General features: G+C 39.2%; 2 protein-coding genes and 1 non-coding gene across 6 annotated transcripts; all 3 read right to left on the bottom strand.

Annotated features, from left to right (window-relative positions):
• Positions 1 to 2207: 2207 nt before the first annotated feature.
• LOC146574236 (EEF1A lysine methyltransferase 3-like) lies at positions 2208 to 4508 on the bottom strand. The gene is made up of 3 exons (XM_085275546.1): positions 4294 to 4508; positions 4083 to 4194; positions 2208 to 2779 (listed from the first exon to the last, which is right to left on the bottom strand). Exons 1-3 carry the CDS (start codon positions 4453 to 4455, stop codon positions 2382 to 2384), a joined length of 672 nt encoding a protein of 223 aa, XP_085131672.1. The 5' UTR covers positions 4456 to 4508; the 3' UTR covers positions 2208 to 2381.
• Positions 3742 to 3814, bottom strand: trnaf-gaa (transfer RNA phenylalanine (anticodon GAA)). Its single transcript has one exon. It is a non-coding gene; the product is annotated as a tRNA-Phe (tRNA).
• Positions 4509 to 6616: 2108 nt separating the features above from the next.
• stx16 (syntaxin 16) lies at positions 6617 to 16433 on the bottom strand. Of its 4 annotated transcripts, none has more exons than XM_085273719.1 (9): positions 15947 to 16433; positions 12004 to 12015; positions 11804 to 11911; positions 11573 to 11713; positions 11201 to 11363; positions 10999 to 11087; positions 9881 to 10024; positions 9447 to 9527; positions 6617 to 7893 (listed from the first exon to the last, which is right to left on the bottom strand). In XM_085273719.1, exons 1-9 carry the CDS (start codon positions 16070 to 16072, stop codon positions 7792 to 7794), a joined length of 966 nt encoding a protein of 321 aa, XP_085129845.1. In that variant the 5' UTR covers positions 16073 to 16433; the 3' UTR covers positions 6617 to 7791. The 4 variants fall into 4 exon arrangements, with proteins under 4 accessions (XP_085129845.1, XP_085129847.1, XP_085129846.1 ...); XM_085273721.1 differs by having other exon boundaries at positions 15992 to 16433; XM_085273720.1 differs by lacking the exon at positions 12004 to 12015.
• Positions 16434 to 16653: the final 220 nt, after the last annotated feature.

Genomic DNA, 16653 nt, shown 5'->3' with positions numbered 1-16653 from the left:
TGTTTTAAGAGGACAGTGGTTTCCAGCACCCCCTCCCACTCTTCTACCACACACACACACACACACACACACACACACACACACACACACACACACACACACACACACACACACACACACACACACACACACACACACACCATTGCCACTGAAAGCCCGTCCTCTTTTCATCCAGCCAACACACAGTTTAAATACCACTGAGGAAGTTTTTAATCAGCTGCTTTAGAAGAACTAGAATCTCTGGCTCAATCATTTTCTCTCTAAACTCACTCAAATTTAAAGGGAAGGCAAAGTGTGCGTCACAATTTTCAAAAGTGTCTTTAATTAACATGTATTTGGGTGTAAAGCTTGTAAAATTTAATGCTATTGCTTCTCAAATTGAATACAAGCATCAGGTTAAAATACTTTTAATATTATTTTACCTTATTAACAGTGACTGACTGACAACAGCCAGTGCTGACATATAGTGGCTTCATCTACTTTTAATGAAAAATGAGGTGGACAATAAAGTTCCCATGGACTAATTCAGATCTTATGCAGATCGCACATTTTCTTATGTGTCTCTACATCATCACTTCCTTGCAGCACGCAGGTTTCTTGCAACAGTCAATATCAACCAAACCCAGCTATGTGCACAGTCGCGTGGGAGGTGCTGGGGCGTGAGGGCGAGCAGACTCTGCATGGAGATAGGGATCTGTTGTTTTGTCGGCTGAATTGTGGCACAGAGAGGGACGGGCAGCCGTTCGGCCGTCTCCCTTTTATTGAAACTCTCCAGCGTAACAAACAGGCTTTCCTTTCCTGAACAGAAAATCTGTACATCAGCAGAGTGCAGCAGAGAGGGGATGAAAGACGGGCAGACAGCAGGCTGCGGGAAGGGCGGGCTTTAACAGAATAGCTTGGAGTGAGATTTATTTTGGATTCAATAAAACCAATGTTCTATTTATTGTCAACAATCATATGTCACATGGTGAATGTTTCCATGCCCAGTTAAGACCTTCTTTATTGCAACAAAATTATACAGAAAACATGTTAATAGTAATTAAAATGACAGTAAGATACCAACAACATCCTGTCCATCCCTTCATGACAGTGTACCCATCATGCGTTATGTCACAAAACTCAAATAATCTCAAACTGGTTTCCTTAACATGATAAACAATTCAATGTATTCAAATAACTGCCAAGGTCTCCAGACCTCAATCTAATAGAGAGGCTTTCGGATGTGGTGGAATTGGAAATTCACATCATGGAGGCCAACAAATCTGCAGCCACTGTGTGATGCTATCATGTTAATGTGGACCCAAATCTCTGAGGACTGTTTCCAGCACCCTGTTCGTAAAACAAAAGGGGGTCCAAGTCAGTACTAGTAAGATATACCTAATGAAGGGGGAGTGAAAGTAGGTTTTCATGAACAGATGTTGCTTTTGGAGATTTTATGGTATATGAAAGATTTTTTTATCCACTGCACTGGGAGAGAGGGATGTGATAGCTGGTTTAAAGTTTTTTTTTTACTTTTCTGTTATAACCATACAGAATATTCATGACTAAATCAGCAACTATTAAAATTAAAGGTGTGATAAAAATCTAAACTTAACGACAATTTAACCATTTAATACATACATTCAAACTTTTAATTACCAAAATGTCTCAAGGAAAGAATTACTCTGGCAGAAGATATTAATTCATGTCAAAATCAATAATAGTAAGCACTCTATAAACAAACATGGTTTTCAGGGCTTTTAAATCTGTGACTGTTTTCAAGGTAAAGATGCTGCTGTGCACCCTGTACTGACAACATGAGAGATCAAAGTGTTTTCCAACCAGAGGATAATCAGAAATATTGAAAAGAAATACGAATTTTTGAAAAAACAGTTCTGGAAACGCACCTTCAAGCTCATCTTGGTGATGCGTGACGCCTGCAGTGGGTAAAGGTTAAAAAGAAGAACTGTAACTTTAGACCTGATCTTCATCTCACGGTAAACATGGTGAAAACACTTTAGTCCAATGACTGAATTTCCAATCAGACAAAACTCAAGGCTGATTTATATAAAATCATGCTGTTTTGTCTTATAAAATGCATTCATAGTGTGTGTATGTTTGTGCTTGTATGTCATTAAAGTTCTGAAGTTCATTTTCTTCCCAAATCTCAAAAATCACAGGACACATTCTGAATACATTCGCTTTTAATTAAAGACAAATGACATGTGTAACTGTTTAGAGATAAATAAAAATAATATGATTACATTTAAATTCATTTAAAATAGCTTTAGCTTTTATAGGTTCTACAGTTAGTGGGATGTGAAACTCAAAATAATTTAAATAACAGACAAACTCATAATTTTATTTATTTATAAAAAAGCAGTAGGCCGTCCCTCCTGTCGTCACTGGCCTGTTCTTAAAGACGCCCTGTAGATATTATTGTTTTGTTTGTCGTCTCGGTGCACAAGCTCCACATTGAATCTGCTCGGTAGATGCTTCTCATAGAAAGCTGCCGTTTCGTGCTCATCTCGCATTTTGGATGAGAGATACGCTGCGGCTCCTTTACCACACAGGTGAGCTAGTGTCTCCACTAGCGGGAGGTATGTCTCTGGCAGGTAAATGATATCAGCACAGAGCACCAAGTCCCAGTCAGAGGAGAAGTTCATGTGATCCTCACCCCAGGACAGAGGGAGGACAGTGGGAGGGAGAGAAGGCCACCCGCTGGAAGGCTTGTTAGCAGAGACATTAGCATCAAGCTGTGGAAGAGCCAAAGGAAGGTCTGTGAGAGTCACCTCTGCTCCTGAAAGAAGAGGGATGAAAGCCTGATCCCACATGCTGCTGATCAAAGTCTTAAATTAAGATCAGAAGAAATTAAAAACATGAGCATGTGAAATAACAGACATGGAACAAACAACAAACTAATTGTTTGTTTTCTGTAGTCAGTTTTCTGACTACAAATTAAAAGCTACTGATGTGTAGCTGTAATCAAAACACTGCCTGCCCCCCAAAAGAGTAATGACTTGGATTTAACTAAGCTAAGAGATAGATAAGGAGCCTTCCTTTGGAGCATTATTTCTGTGATTAATATGGGCTTGCAAGAGGGTATTTAACCTTAACTGATAAGTGGGTTCTGAGTTTAAATAGAGATCACTTACACATTTGGTGAAATTTCATAACTATGTTTAATAGTTAAAGTAAAAGCATTTCTATCCGCACAATGGAGCAACTGAAAAGGGTCATGTGGTCTGATGAGTCCAGATTTGATGGCTGCAACATAATAAGAAGACAGGTGGATAAGGTGGTGCATCAACAGGCCTAGTGTCTACTGTACCAGCCAGTTTTGACAGTGTTATGATCAGGTGTTTGCTTCACTTGATCAGGATTATATTGAGTGAAAAATTAGATGAGTTGACCAGCTAAATATACTTAATGACCAGGTTTTTTTCTTCAAGGGCAAGGGCATATTCCAAGAAGACTGTATGGGCTCAGACTGTGGAAAAGTGGTGCAGGAAGCAGGAAAGATGTTTTCACAGATTCATTTACCCCTTTCAGAATGCTTTGAATAATAACAACGTGGGCATTAAAGTTAGAGGTGACCCAAAGAAGTACTGTGTGACTTTTTATTTATTGGGCTAGGAGTTTATTTTATTTGTTTTGTTTTAATTTCCCACCAAACAATGCTTTAAAAAAAATATTTATTAGAATAGCATTGCCTCTTATTGTCGGTATAGAACGAAACTGAGGGAAAACAACCTTTCACACTGCCGAAACCCGGGATCGAACCAGGGACCTTTAGATCTTCAGTCTAACGCTCTCCCAACTGAGCTATTTCGGCGACAACATCGCTGCAGGCAGGAGTTGTTATGGATTCAATCATGTTTTACACAGCAGAAAACGCTATATCTATTTATATACACAAAAAATAAACACATGAGTAAGTGAACTTGATAGTGAACACCATGTGGTTCAGAAGCAGCTGCACATGTGTGGGGGTATAATGTGACACTGAGCCACAGGAGAATCCCACTCAGAGACACATTAGTTAGTAGTTAGTTTGTATTTAATATTAGTTACACGAGTTATTTTACAAACTCCAAATTTACCCAAGCGAGCTGCCACAATACCGACCACACCGGTGCCTGCTCCGAGCTCTATGAGCCGCTTTCCCCTCAGCTCCACAGACTGATCCTCCAAGTAACGGCATAGGTGTAACGCCTGCGTGTGTACACAGACACACACATAGATTTCATCACTGCACAAAGCCCAGGTTTACGAAGATCATCTAAATAAAGTGAGTGCCTGTCTGCTCCTTACAGCCTCCCAGACCGGTGCAGCCACGCCGAGGTCCGCACCGAACAGCTGTCTGATCTTCACCTCCTCTCCCATCAGCGTGTACACGGACTCCAGAGAAAACGTTTCCGTGAACAGACAGTCATCTACAGGAAACGGGTCGTCTTCGTCCTCGGTGTGAGACATGTTTATTGGCGCTAAAGTCTATTATTGTTGGTAAGAAAACCGGATGTTCTCGATGCGGGAGGGCAGCTGCTATTAACTTCCGGTCAAGTAATAACGTTATAGCGAATGTTTTGTTTTTGTCATAGACACCATAAAAATGTTGTTAAAATGTTTTAGTATTAATGTTAAATATTTTAAAATAAAATATTTATTTTATTTACTTCTTCTCATTTTTTATTTATCGCAACAGAAAAATAAAAAACATAAAATTCGTAACTTCACAAAAAAAACCACAAGAAAACTAAAGTGTTTTTTTCATGTTGTATCAAGCTAGTAGTACTATAGATGTAAGACTACGAGAGGCTTTTACTTTGAAATGTAACACGCATATGCCAAAAGAGGTGCACATCAGAGATTGCGGTCTGAAATGCAGCGGGTATAAAACAATCTTAAATATATTCAAATTATACATTATTTTTGCTTTTAAATAGTGAATTAATACTTATTATTTTATCAGATATTTCATTATTTTCATTTTTATACTTCTACATGTCAGCTTGTTGATATTGTTAAAGGAAAATAAATGTTGTTGACAGTATCATGACTGGATAATACACTACAGGATTGTTTCTTTGTTTGTTAGTTTGTTTCCTTCTCATCACGAAAAATCCTTTGGTCACTGGTCTCTAGTAAAGCTATGGCTGCATCCAGCAGTTATTTATATCATCAATTAATTCTTCTTCTTTCTTTCTTTTTTCTCTTTTTAAGGCTCAGCACAGCAGATCATCTGCCTCGATCTGACCCTATCCCTGCCATCCTTCTCTGTCACACCAACCCTCTGCATATCCTTCTTTGCCACATCCACAAATAGTGAATATTCTCTGTGGACTGTCATATCCACTGTATGAAAATCTTAACATCTTATTATATTTTGTTTTATTCAGCCACTATTCCGCATACGTTTATCCAAAACATTTTCTTTCCAAGTATCCAGGATATCAGTACACTGTGCCACGGACATTAAATTAAATACCAGCAAAAACCAGTGTTACCCCCCCCCCCCAAACAGAACTAGGACATCAGTTTCAAAATCCTGTGTGGTATCTCAAGTTATTGCAGTCACATCTCCAGAAAGCTTGACCCCTGAACTCGAGATCTGAGTGGTTGGTTGAAGTTTTTAACAGAGTTTAGATGTTTTTCAGTCCTGAACATTACATGTGGCTCAAGAATGCAGTTAAAAAAATAATTTGAATATCACAAAATTTCAACCCATTCATGTGTACACTCCAGGAATTTAATAACATCCCACTAAACTGGTTTGTAAATAGAGTGGTGTAGTTTTACTTGTATGCAAATTACCACTGATATATTGCATCTCATCACCTTTTATTGAATATCAAAACCAACAAAAATGTCAACAAGCATAAGCACCATACACTGGTGAAGCGATAAAACTGCAGGGTAGTGTCCCCCCGATCTTCACTGATTATGGAAGTAAGTGTCTTCCTCATGGACAAGCACAAGCTCTGAAAATCATCCTGTGGGACCTCAGCCCACTTATCAGTCAGTGCCACCCGGAGATGCTCCTGAGTCTGTGGAGGAGGATTGCGATGTCTGTCTGTCATGCCATGCTTTCCATGGCGTTTATATCAGGGACTTATTGCCCTGCAACTTATCCATGACACTATACCAGTCAGGTTGTCATGGCATTCTTACAGAAGTCATTTTCTCCAAAGCTGCAGTGCCTTTTTCCAAGGTTGGTTGTGTTTGATAGAGGAATGTTAATTTTGGTTTCTCCCCCAAATTGTGTTTTGAGAGACAAGACTACTCACAGTAATGAGTCGGGGATGACCAAATCCCACATGTTGGGAATTATCCCCAAGCAAACCCTACATGCACATGGGAAAAGCTCTTCCAAAATCAAACTTAAAATAGAGCAGTGCATTATTAAATCCCTTGAGTGGGATTTTGGGCACCTGCAACTCTGGAATTTTAGTGTGAGGTCAAAATTTTCATGGCTTCATTAAATGCGCTAAAGTTTTAAAAAGAAAAAAAAATCGTGTTAGGTAGGTGATTTTTCATGGAACAGATGTTTAAATTAATAGTTTTTAGTGTTTAATGTGACCTTTGTTTGCAGTTAGTACCATTTGTGCAAGACGTGAACACACAGATACGCACCGACTCATGTTCCAGGTTTATTTTTTTAAAAATTAAGCTGCTGTCTCCTCACCCGTTTGGTTTCCAAAATCAATACTTAAGTAAAGTACCACTTGGACTTCTTCTTTTTTACATACAATTTCACATCAATGACAAAGATGATTTTACATGTAAAGTGTAGAGTTGAGTACATATATTTTAAAAAAGCGCTCCATTGTTTCAGCTCATCAGACAGCCAAATGAAATGTAATGTATAAATCTGAACAAAGAAGAAACGGGGAGAAAAAAAAAAATCACAATGCGGTCTTCAAATGTCTCTTCATTGTGTTGTACTACATCCATTTCCTCAGTGGAGTGATTATTAACTGTTGTGCTCAGACTACACATACACTCTATTCAATTTACAGCAAACCTGACAGAAAACAAAAAAAAATCTCTGGGTTATATGAAGTTACTTGAAAATAAATAATTTGCTTATCATACAAATGACAGTAGTATTACATCCACGACACCCCGACCCATTCCTACCCCTCAGGGCTCAATATGTGCAAACTGCAAGGGTTTCTTAAAAAAAGGTAGCACTTTATGCAAAGACCATGGAGAACAAAAACGAGTGTTTTTAACATGAGCACTTCATTAGAGCGCAGCAAGTGTTCAACAGGTATGAAGTTAAAATGAAGTGGAGGAGATGTATGGCTGCATAAACCCTCCTCAGGCCAACCGTGTGGTAACAAGGACCTTAGTATTATTATTCTAAAGTGAGGAATAAACTGATAAAAAACAGATGGTCCTTTGGTACTGAATGGCTGTTCTGATCTTAAATGGTACTGCCCTCATTTAAAAAAAAAAAAAAAGTTCTCAAGTCTTTCACAGTAAAATACTGAGCTGGGATGTAAATATAATGCTAAGATGAAAATGTCCGGTTGAACAAACCTCTGTCAAAGTCACTTAGGAAAAATAGACACTGTTGATTGTTTTGTTTTTTTCATTCAAATCCGTCAAAAATAACAGAAAAAAACAAAACAAAAAAATCTAACTCTCCCATTAAAAAACCCCCCATCTCCACTAACCCACAGTGTCCCCACAAAGATTTCTTCTTAGCATTTCCCGGTTGGTGTGAAAGACGGTAGAATCAAGTCCAAGTCCACACAGTTGCACAACAAACACCCAGGCAGAAAACAAAAACGGAGGAATGAGTGATTAGAACTTTGTTCCAAAAAGAATAATAATTAGAACAATGACTATGATGAAAAGGATCAAAATGACCAGCATCTTTCGGTTTTTCTTCTGATACTGTTCTGCCTGAAAAGAAAATAAGAATAATTTTACATAACACCATTCACTTTTAATGAATAAGTACAGATGGGGTCTTTTTACACCACAGGACAGAAAAAACATCTGGTCAACAGGCTCTAAAATTTCCTGAAACATTACATAACAAAACATCCAACAGCTTGTAGAACGACCTTTAGCAGCAACTTGGAAGTAATCGTTTTCTGTATGACTCTATCAGTGTCTCACATAGATGTGGATCAATTTTGCTTCACTTTTCTTTGCAACGTTGTTTCAGTTCTTTGAGATTAGCAAGCCTGTCTCTGCACAGCTCTCTTTCAGTCAGGCTGAGGTCTGGACTGTGATTGTATCATTGCAATACCTTGATTAGGATCGCTGTCCTGTTGCATAACCCAGTATAGGGCTGTTCGATATAACAATATATAGCGGATGACGACATTTTCATTTTACGCTATTGTTTGTTTCATGGTGTCGCAAAATAAACGTTTACGGCAATATTTTTTCATGGTTTTGATGGTCACTGTAGTGGCTATATTAATTTCTTAAAGTTCTCTCTTTCTCTTATATTTAATATAACCACACTACGGACGGACAAGCGCCTGTTTTTATGCATTGTCGTTAGCAACAACGACGGTAAAACCATCGCGTGTCCGCTGGTTTAGTTTCCACATAAACCTTTGACAATAAAGCTCAAGATCCTGTTGAGACTTTTCAAAATAAACTGAATCACGTGAAAGAGGATGCAGAGTATTTATGGATGAGAAGCAAAAAAGAGCCGTCAGGTGCTAAAAAATAAACCTTGGACTCACTCGTTAGAACTGTTTTTTTCTCGCAGCACGCCGTGTAATAAATACTCACAAAGAAAACGGCGGCCGTTACAACTTATGTCTAAAAATATATAGTTTCATGCATCAGCTCAAACACTCAACTCCAGGTTGGACGATAGACGTCTTATATCGGGATATGAGATTTTGGTCTCATCGCACAGCCCTAACCCAGTATTAACCATACTTTAGCTGTTGGACAGATGACCTCACATTTGAGTCTAGAATACTTTGGCATACAGAAGAGTTCATGGTCAATTTAGTGCTTGCAAGGTGCCCAAATCCAGGACCTCTTCTCCATCGTGCTGACAGCTGGTATGAAGTGTTTGTGCCGATATGCTGTGTTTGTTTTTTGCCATTATGGTCAAACATCTCCACCTTAGTCTGTCCAAAAGAACACTGACCCTCATTTGCTAACACTGTGTATATCACACGCATGAATGTTTCAGGCACAAAACAATAGATTCATTTTTTTGTACTTTATAAATACATTTAGAAGTGCCTCTGAGCATGTGTATGAACAAATCACAGCTTGGCTTTCATAAGAAATTTAAACAAGTCTTTAAAATAATTTCTACTACTAATACCGCTACAAATAATTATAATACCTATTATTTCACTTTGGTCATTATTTACAGTTTTCATTCCATAAGCCAAAAAATGTTTTGAATTACTTAAAAAAATGAAATTGCCTGAAAAAAAAAAACAAGACACTAAATAAAGAAATTTAGTGTTTACCTTTTGTAACTGTTTCAATCCGTCTTCTGTTTTAACACAAGCCTGCTCCACATTGAAGTCGATTCTATCAAGAACGGTGCCCTGGAAGGACAAAAAGAGTGTTTTTTTGGTTTAAGGGAAGAAACTCATTATAATTGTAGATCGTGTTTGCAGTTTTGTAGCAAAACTCCTCACAAGTCTATGTATACTCTTCCTTAAAGATCAGTTCAAAGTGTTTTTTAAAAATAACATCTTAAGTTATTTTGTTCAAATACTATTTATACAAACAAAAGTAATCTGAAAGCTCCTGCCGAATAGGATCAGAATGAGCTTAACTTAGCTCCTTTTTGTTATTAATGATTGATAAAACTGATCTTTTTTCCATTTTCACATGTGGCTGAAGCCTGTGTGTGCACGTTTTTCCTGTGGTAGCTCAGTGAATTTGCTTCAAATACCTGCTCCACCACCATTCCTGCCAAGTCCCGGAAAATCTCATTCAGATCTGAGATAGACTGCACTATCTGTCGGATCTCCCGCTCTCGTTCTTCAACCATGACTGTGTTCTGCTCCACCAGCATCAACTGATCGTCCGTGAACCCCTGAAAAGTGACAGATTCAAGAACAAGGCTGAATATACAAATGTTACAGACTAGATGGACAGCGGCAGGGTAATGAGCTGTTTTTGTTTTATTCAGACCAATTTCCATTTCAATAACACAGAAGATTTTACAGTAGTGTGGTGTAGCCAATGTGTTGCATGGCCAACACACAGAGGCCGACAACCATTCCCACTCACATTCACACCTACAGTCAGTTTAGTCTCCAATATAACCAACAACATGCGCATCTTTTGTAGAGACTCCACACAGAAATGGGTGACTTTAAACCCAGGACCACCCATTTTATAAACAAAGCATTTATTTAATTCCTCCACTGAGGCCATTTCCTGTCCGTTAAGAAGTACCTAAACTCAATGTAACTATTTTTAGTACAAATTGGGAGTTAAATGTGTAAACATTGGTAGATGTACTGATTATTTTTTTGTTTTTTTAAATCTTAATGGTACTGATAGTCATGGATACTTCTGCTTTTGGTTCACTGTATACACAGAGCAGCTGTGTACACAGTGTCAGCATACATGCATTGTGTTCAGAGATGTAGGCCAACAACCACTGGATTTATCTCAATTACTGTGTTTTGTTTTAAAATATCCTAAAACTCTGAACTGGTGACTTTATCTGAGCCAGAATCAATTTTAGAGCCTTCTTATTGACAAACGCATCAGGCATCCTGCCAGGAAACACCAAAGAAAATAAGGAACAGATAACCCAAAAAATAAAAAAACAACTCAGTCTGGTTTGCTGGACTGAGACGTGCTGATGGGTTTCTTTGATTTACTGCTTATAATGAAGAAACACTGTTAAAAAAGCTGTTTTCTTAAACTGCTCATCATCTGGAAAAGGCGTTTGGTTTGTTTGTTATGATTATTTTGCACCCGTTTTACCGGTGTGTTCCATTTAAACTTAAGAGCAGCTCTCCGTGGACACCCCAGCTCTAAACATGCTGTCCTCACCTTGTCATATAGAGCTAAATCTTCATCCTCTTCCATTAAGGGCCCCGAGTCAAAAAAGTGCTTTGATCTCTCCTCTCGATTCTTCATACCTGTCAGACAAGCCAATGGCACAATGCTTAGACGGCATTAAAACATCATGAGGACAAAAATACTTAATAACAGTTAAAAAACCCAAACATGTAACATGCCATGCAGTCCTTACGTTTTAGATAGCTGGACTGTGTGTGCCTAAAATTGGTTGACAGCTCCTGCAGGCTCTGTGCCAGAGAGGAGACCACGTTTCTCAAGAGTCGCTCCTCCTGCTCTGTGCAGTGACCACAGCGAGACTGCAAACCAGTCACGGCTCGCTGGCATCGATGGAACATCTGCAAAAACAACAACGACTCTACTTGTTTCATTTCTAAATTCACTTCAGGCTCCATACTAGAGCGTGCTCTCACATAAATACTTATGTTCAAATAAAAACAACAGCTAAAACATATCCACGCAGATTTTCAGCTGAAAGAAAAGAATCAGCATTTCAAGTCTAAAAATAGGCAGCATACATATGCACAGTGCTGCTAAATTATCTCACCTGCGTGATCTCCTGAGTTGTGATTTCTATGGCGTGCTCTTCTTCGCTGCTGTCATCCAGTGTGGGACGATTCATGTGCTTGTCATGAAGCAAGGCCAGTTCCTTCATCTTCTGCTGGATCCTTGTGATTTCATACTGGATCTGAAGACAAAATGTATTAATTTATTTGCTGAATTTCACTTTAAAGAGACACTGAAGTAGCTGCAAATTTCTACTACAGTTTCAGTTTACCTCATCTACTCCATCTACCCATTTGGGGGGCAGTTTCTTGGTGACCCCAATCGCGGCTTCGGGATCCAAACTGATCCCTGAAACCAGGGCCATCCGATCATCGGCCAACTTAAAGACACAAGAGGATCCATTAAAACGTTTTACGTGATAGAGGGTGAAGATGACGGTGTTCCGTCTTTTAGTAAGAGAAATGACAGTACCTCATCAAGCTCCTAATATGATTGGCAGATATCAGAGCGGTCCCATCCAACCGAAAACAAGCAAAAGGAGAAAAAAAGGAATAGAAAGTGAGGCCCATGAAATATAAATATCCATCCACTCCCACTGTTAAATTACTTTGAATTAGGAATAATAATCACTGTAAAAGAGGCTGTTGACATTCATTGTACATTCAGTGTACAGTTAAACTAAATATAGAAAAATATCGTCCAGAAACCTTTTCCAAATCATTTTACTTTAAATCAAATGATTACAAGGAGGAAACAGTGTGAGAACAGAGAGAGCAGAAACCTGTGAGTCTAAGAAAAGGAAAATGAGTTTAAGAGTTTTAGATTAAATAGAGTTCATTGTTAGTTGCTTTGTCTTCTTCAGTGATTGATTTGTCAGTAAAAAAGCGAGAGGCGACTTGGTCTGCTGCCTTCTTATTTCAAACCTGAGTGTTCAGCCAGCAGCAAAATGTTCTTCGTTTCTAACAGCTAACGCAATTTTAGACGCAGCTCTAAGCAACTTAATGGTCCTGCTGCAACAAAGCAACTAAAAACCACCTGAGCCAAATATTCTAACAGCTTCAACGTGATGGCTTGATAACGGCCGACTGGTCTAATCAGTTTAGCCCCTCATAATTTTAATGACCAAGCCTGTGAGACATTTAAATCAACTGTGTTTATCCCCTATATTGATGAAGCGTAACACGACGCCAGTGTCAAACAGACGTTTGTTACAGTACAAGAAGGAGACTGAACCTGCACTTCACACTTCTACCTGTATTTTTTAGCCATTTCAGACATAAGATAAAGTGGTTGGAGCAGTTTCATTGAAGAAGAGACTAAACAATTTGAACAGATATTGAGAAGATGCTCATTCGGGCACAAGAGATCGTTTGTAAATCCAGAATTTCGATTCTGTTCCAAGATTTCACTCATTTCTTTACTGTTCTTCACTGGCAGCTAATATCCTGCTAGGTAAAACACTCATTACAACATTTTCACTGTGAATAGTTAACAGGGAACTAAATCTATCTGAGAAGAGATGATGGACACAGAGATAAAGTCAAAAAAAAAAGGTGTGCAGGCATGCAGAGGAGGTAGGGTTGGGATGGGAACCGTTCCAGTTGAGAACCACTATCAAATTTTCTATTCCCCTGGAATCTTGTGCCTCAGAGCTTAACAATGCCTTTCAATAATGCTGACATGTTTTTCTGACAGCTGACAGCAAAGTCATTGGGCTGGAGGGTTTCCATTAGTCTGTTTCTACACTGTGTTTGGACTCAAGAGATTTTTCAAGCAGAAAATTAATAAGGAATGAATATATAATAAGAATCAATGATGGAATTGGTATCAAAATTTTTTTATCAGTGTATGACCCAACACATGTGGGGAGTGTAACTATCCAAAGCCAAATTTCTGGGCTCTTTTACACCAGCTGTTCTGTAGATGAAACAAAATGCCAAGAACCGACTGAGTAATCTTTTTTTTTTGTTTTGGTTCTTGGAAGGAAAAATAACAGACAGTGTATGACTAGCTCATGTGCCCTATTAGGCATGAATCACCCTCCCAAAAAATGAAGCCACAGCAATGCTTCTATCTTCCTCACTCTGAGCTTGCTCGCTGTTGATCCTGATCTAAACCCAAACAGGACACTCTTACAGAGAGGTAGTGTTGTTCCAGGAGCCACAGCCATTTAAAGGGCTCCACTCTGTAGATGTGCCTGAAGAAATCACTTGTGTTACTGAGGATACGTCCACACGTACACGGGTATTTTTGAAAACGGAGATTTTCCGTTTTCGTTTTAAAAAACAATCCCATCCACACGTAAACGCAGAAATGAAGAAAAACGCTGCTAGGAACATGCCAAAGCAACAGGTGGCGATATATTCCTAACCGTGTAGAAATGTTGGCCAATCAGAAGTCTAGAAGTCTCGGCGGGAAATAGTAAACAAACAAAGATGGGGCATAGAAGCAGAACCCAGTCGTATGTGTGGAGGGACAGTAGCTGTGTGTGTATATGTAAGCATTTAAACACTGCAGAGAGTACAAGTAACAGTGTTGTAGAAATTCATTTCACCGAAACAATAACGTGGCGCACAGTGTGACGTCAAAAAAGGAGCACACCTTTGACCCCGCGTTTTCTCCGCTGTTTCTGTCCACACATAAATGCAAAAACTGAGTTTTCGAAAATATCCACCCTGGCAGGCGTTTTTTAGAAATCTCCATTTTCAGTGACCGAAAACGCCGTTTACGTGTGGACGAAAGGCGCAAACGCATAGAAAAATCTGCGTTTTCAAAAATACCCGGGTACGTGTGGAGAGATCGGCATTTCCACTTCGCTCAGCGCCATGAGGAGTGGCAGCTAAGTAACAAAGGCCGGTTTTGTTACTAAGAATTTTCCCCAAACAAATGCAGAATGTGTTAACCTTAAAAGTTCATGATCTCTGGGCTTCCAGCGGGAAGAAACTAATCTACACCAGCGTGCAGGTAGCACGATAAAATGTTCACAGCAGAGTGTGAATATTCACGTGTGGCATACACCTGCCCGCTTGAAGAAGCTTCAAAACTGTGTCAGGGAAAGTAATAACTTTTGTACTGTGGTGGAGTTTAACCTAAAAATATAAGTAGGTCATGGCAGGATTTTAATTTCTTTCTTTTTGTTTTTTTCTGCATCAACATTAAATTCAGTGTTTTATCACTGCTAGTAAAAACAAAACAAAACATGCCAGCATTTGATGTTTTAGCTCTCCAGCAATAAGCTCCATGCAGCGACTGCTGTTTTTAGAAAAAAGAAACTAAATCATTATTCAGTGTCACGGAAATCACTATCAGAAAGAACAGCTCTGCTATAGAGGAACATATAAATATATTCTTCTTGTATCGTGATCACTAAAAAGCTCGCTTGTTTTTAATTATATCTGCATTATATAGACAAAAGTATCTGGCCACATTTCTTAATCATTGCTTTTATGTGCTTTGGTCCTGAACTCTTACTCTTAGGGAAATCTGAATGCCCCATCTTATCATTAATTGGAAAAATCCAAGTTGGAAGCTTGGAATTGTGCAGCGTGGTAAAGTTCATTTTCTGTTTCAGTATGATTGTGCCCTAGTGCACAAAGCATGGTTGGATGAGTTTGGTGAGAAAGAACCTCACTCGTCCACCAACACAGAGCACACTGAACAAGAAGAGAGACTGCAAGCAACCAACATCAGCCTCGGACGGCACAAGTGGCCTTCTGTTTAAATGGGCAAAAAAAAAATAAAAAAAAAATCCACGTGTTGAAATGGAAAAGTGTGGCGAACAATTTAGAATGGGGTGTTATAACAGCTACTGTGACATGCGGGTGGCCCAGTACTTCTGTCCATATAATTTAACAATTAAAGGATAGGTAGTATTTCTTAGTGACAAACAGTTTCCAGGAAGCTTTACGAGCATTTTCATTGCCTTTGCTTTTCAAATTACTGTATTTATTTTTAATAACTGCAGAAGAGAATCAGCTACACTCTAGATCAGTTACAGGTCACGACTCAGTATGATGCGGGCTTTTGAAAGGCCACAGCAGGGTTTTTTTTGTTTTTGTTTTTTTACAGTGAGGCACACGAGAGGATGCGAAGAAAATGAAATCAACCATAACCCTCAGTTAACCTTGACCTAAATATATATATATGTAAAATATATATTCTTGTCATTAAAAAACGGGCGGTTATAGACATTAACTAGCTAAAAGCATGCCTGCAACACTTCTTCATCCTCCATCATCGCCCCACTGAGTCACATCACTGTGAACCACTGAAACACTAACGTCGTGGAGGTCATCCAGGATAATAACTAACAGCAGCTACAGCTATCACACACCTGGATCTAGCTAACAGGGATCGGTGACTGGCTATACGCAAACACACACAGTAAAATGTCAAAACGATGCAGACCACTCACCGCAGCATTGCTACGTGTACTCAGACGGGGGTCGTATGTACTCACTTGCTCAGCCAATATCTGCCGGTTTTGGATTGCATTGTTCCGCATTAACAAGAAGGCATCTGTCAGACGCCTAGTGGCCATGACTGCCTTGCGTGATAATCTAAATTAACAAGGGGGCAGAGTGCGGATCGAAAGATCCTTTATTAAATTGAGCCAACTGCCTCTGACCAGCTGCTAACACGGCGCTAGCTTTAGCTTTGCTTTGCCTGCGATGAATGGTGAGAAAAACTCGCGATGCAGCGCCTACAGCGGGAGACACATGGCCTGAATCATGTTGATCCGCTAAGCCGCTCTAATACTGAGGTAAAGAAAACTAAACATGACCGAGATTTTCTGGTGAAATGTCCGCTTTAGCGTCAGACTGGTAACGTTACTCCGCTTTAGGTAGCTACGGAAGTAGGAGAACGTAAACATCTGCGTGAAGCAATTCTTCTTCTGCTCATTAACTGCGCTATCATCTGTAACGGAAGTGACTCTTCGCCACCTACCGCTTCAGCTGAGAACATCAGACAGAAGCGTTTCCAGGGCGGTACCAGAAGGGCCAAAACCTGTTAGGGAAATTGGAAATAAAAACCAAACAAAAGCTCTTGAAAACTGGTTGTAAATTCAGTGAGTTTACATTAGAATACATAACAGCCTAGTTGTAAGATAGCGGCCTCCTT

Source organism: Mchenga conophoros, linkage group LG5 (genome assembly GCF_057382185.1).
Source record: "Mchenga conophoros isolate Kocher_MC1m ecotype Shallow Benthic linkage group LG5, M_conophoros_male_GT1.1, whole genome shotgun sequence".
Classification (NCBI taxonomy): Eukaryota; Metazoa; Chordata; class Actinopteri; order Cichliformes; family Cichlidae; genus Mchenga; species Mchenga conophoros.
Note: the sequence above shows the minus strand (reverse complement) of the source record. Positions and strands in the feature narration are given on the sequence as shown.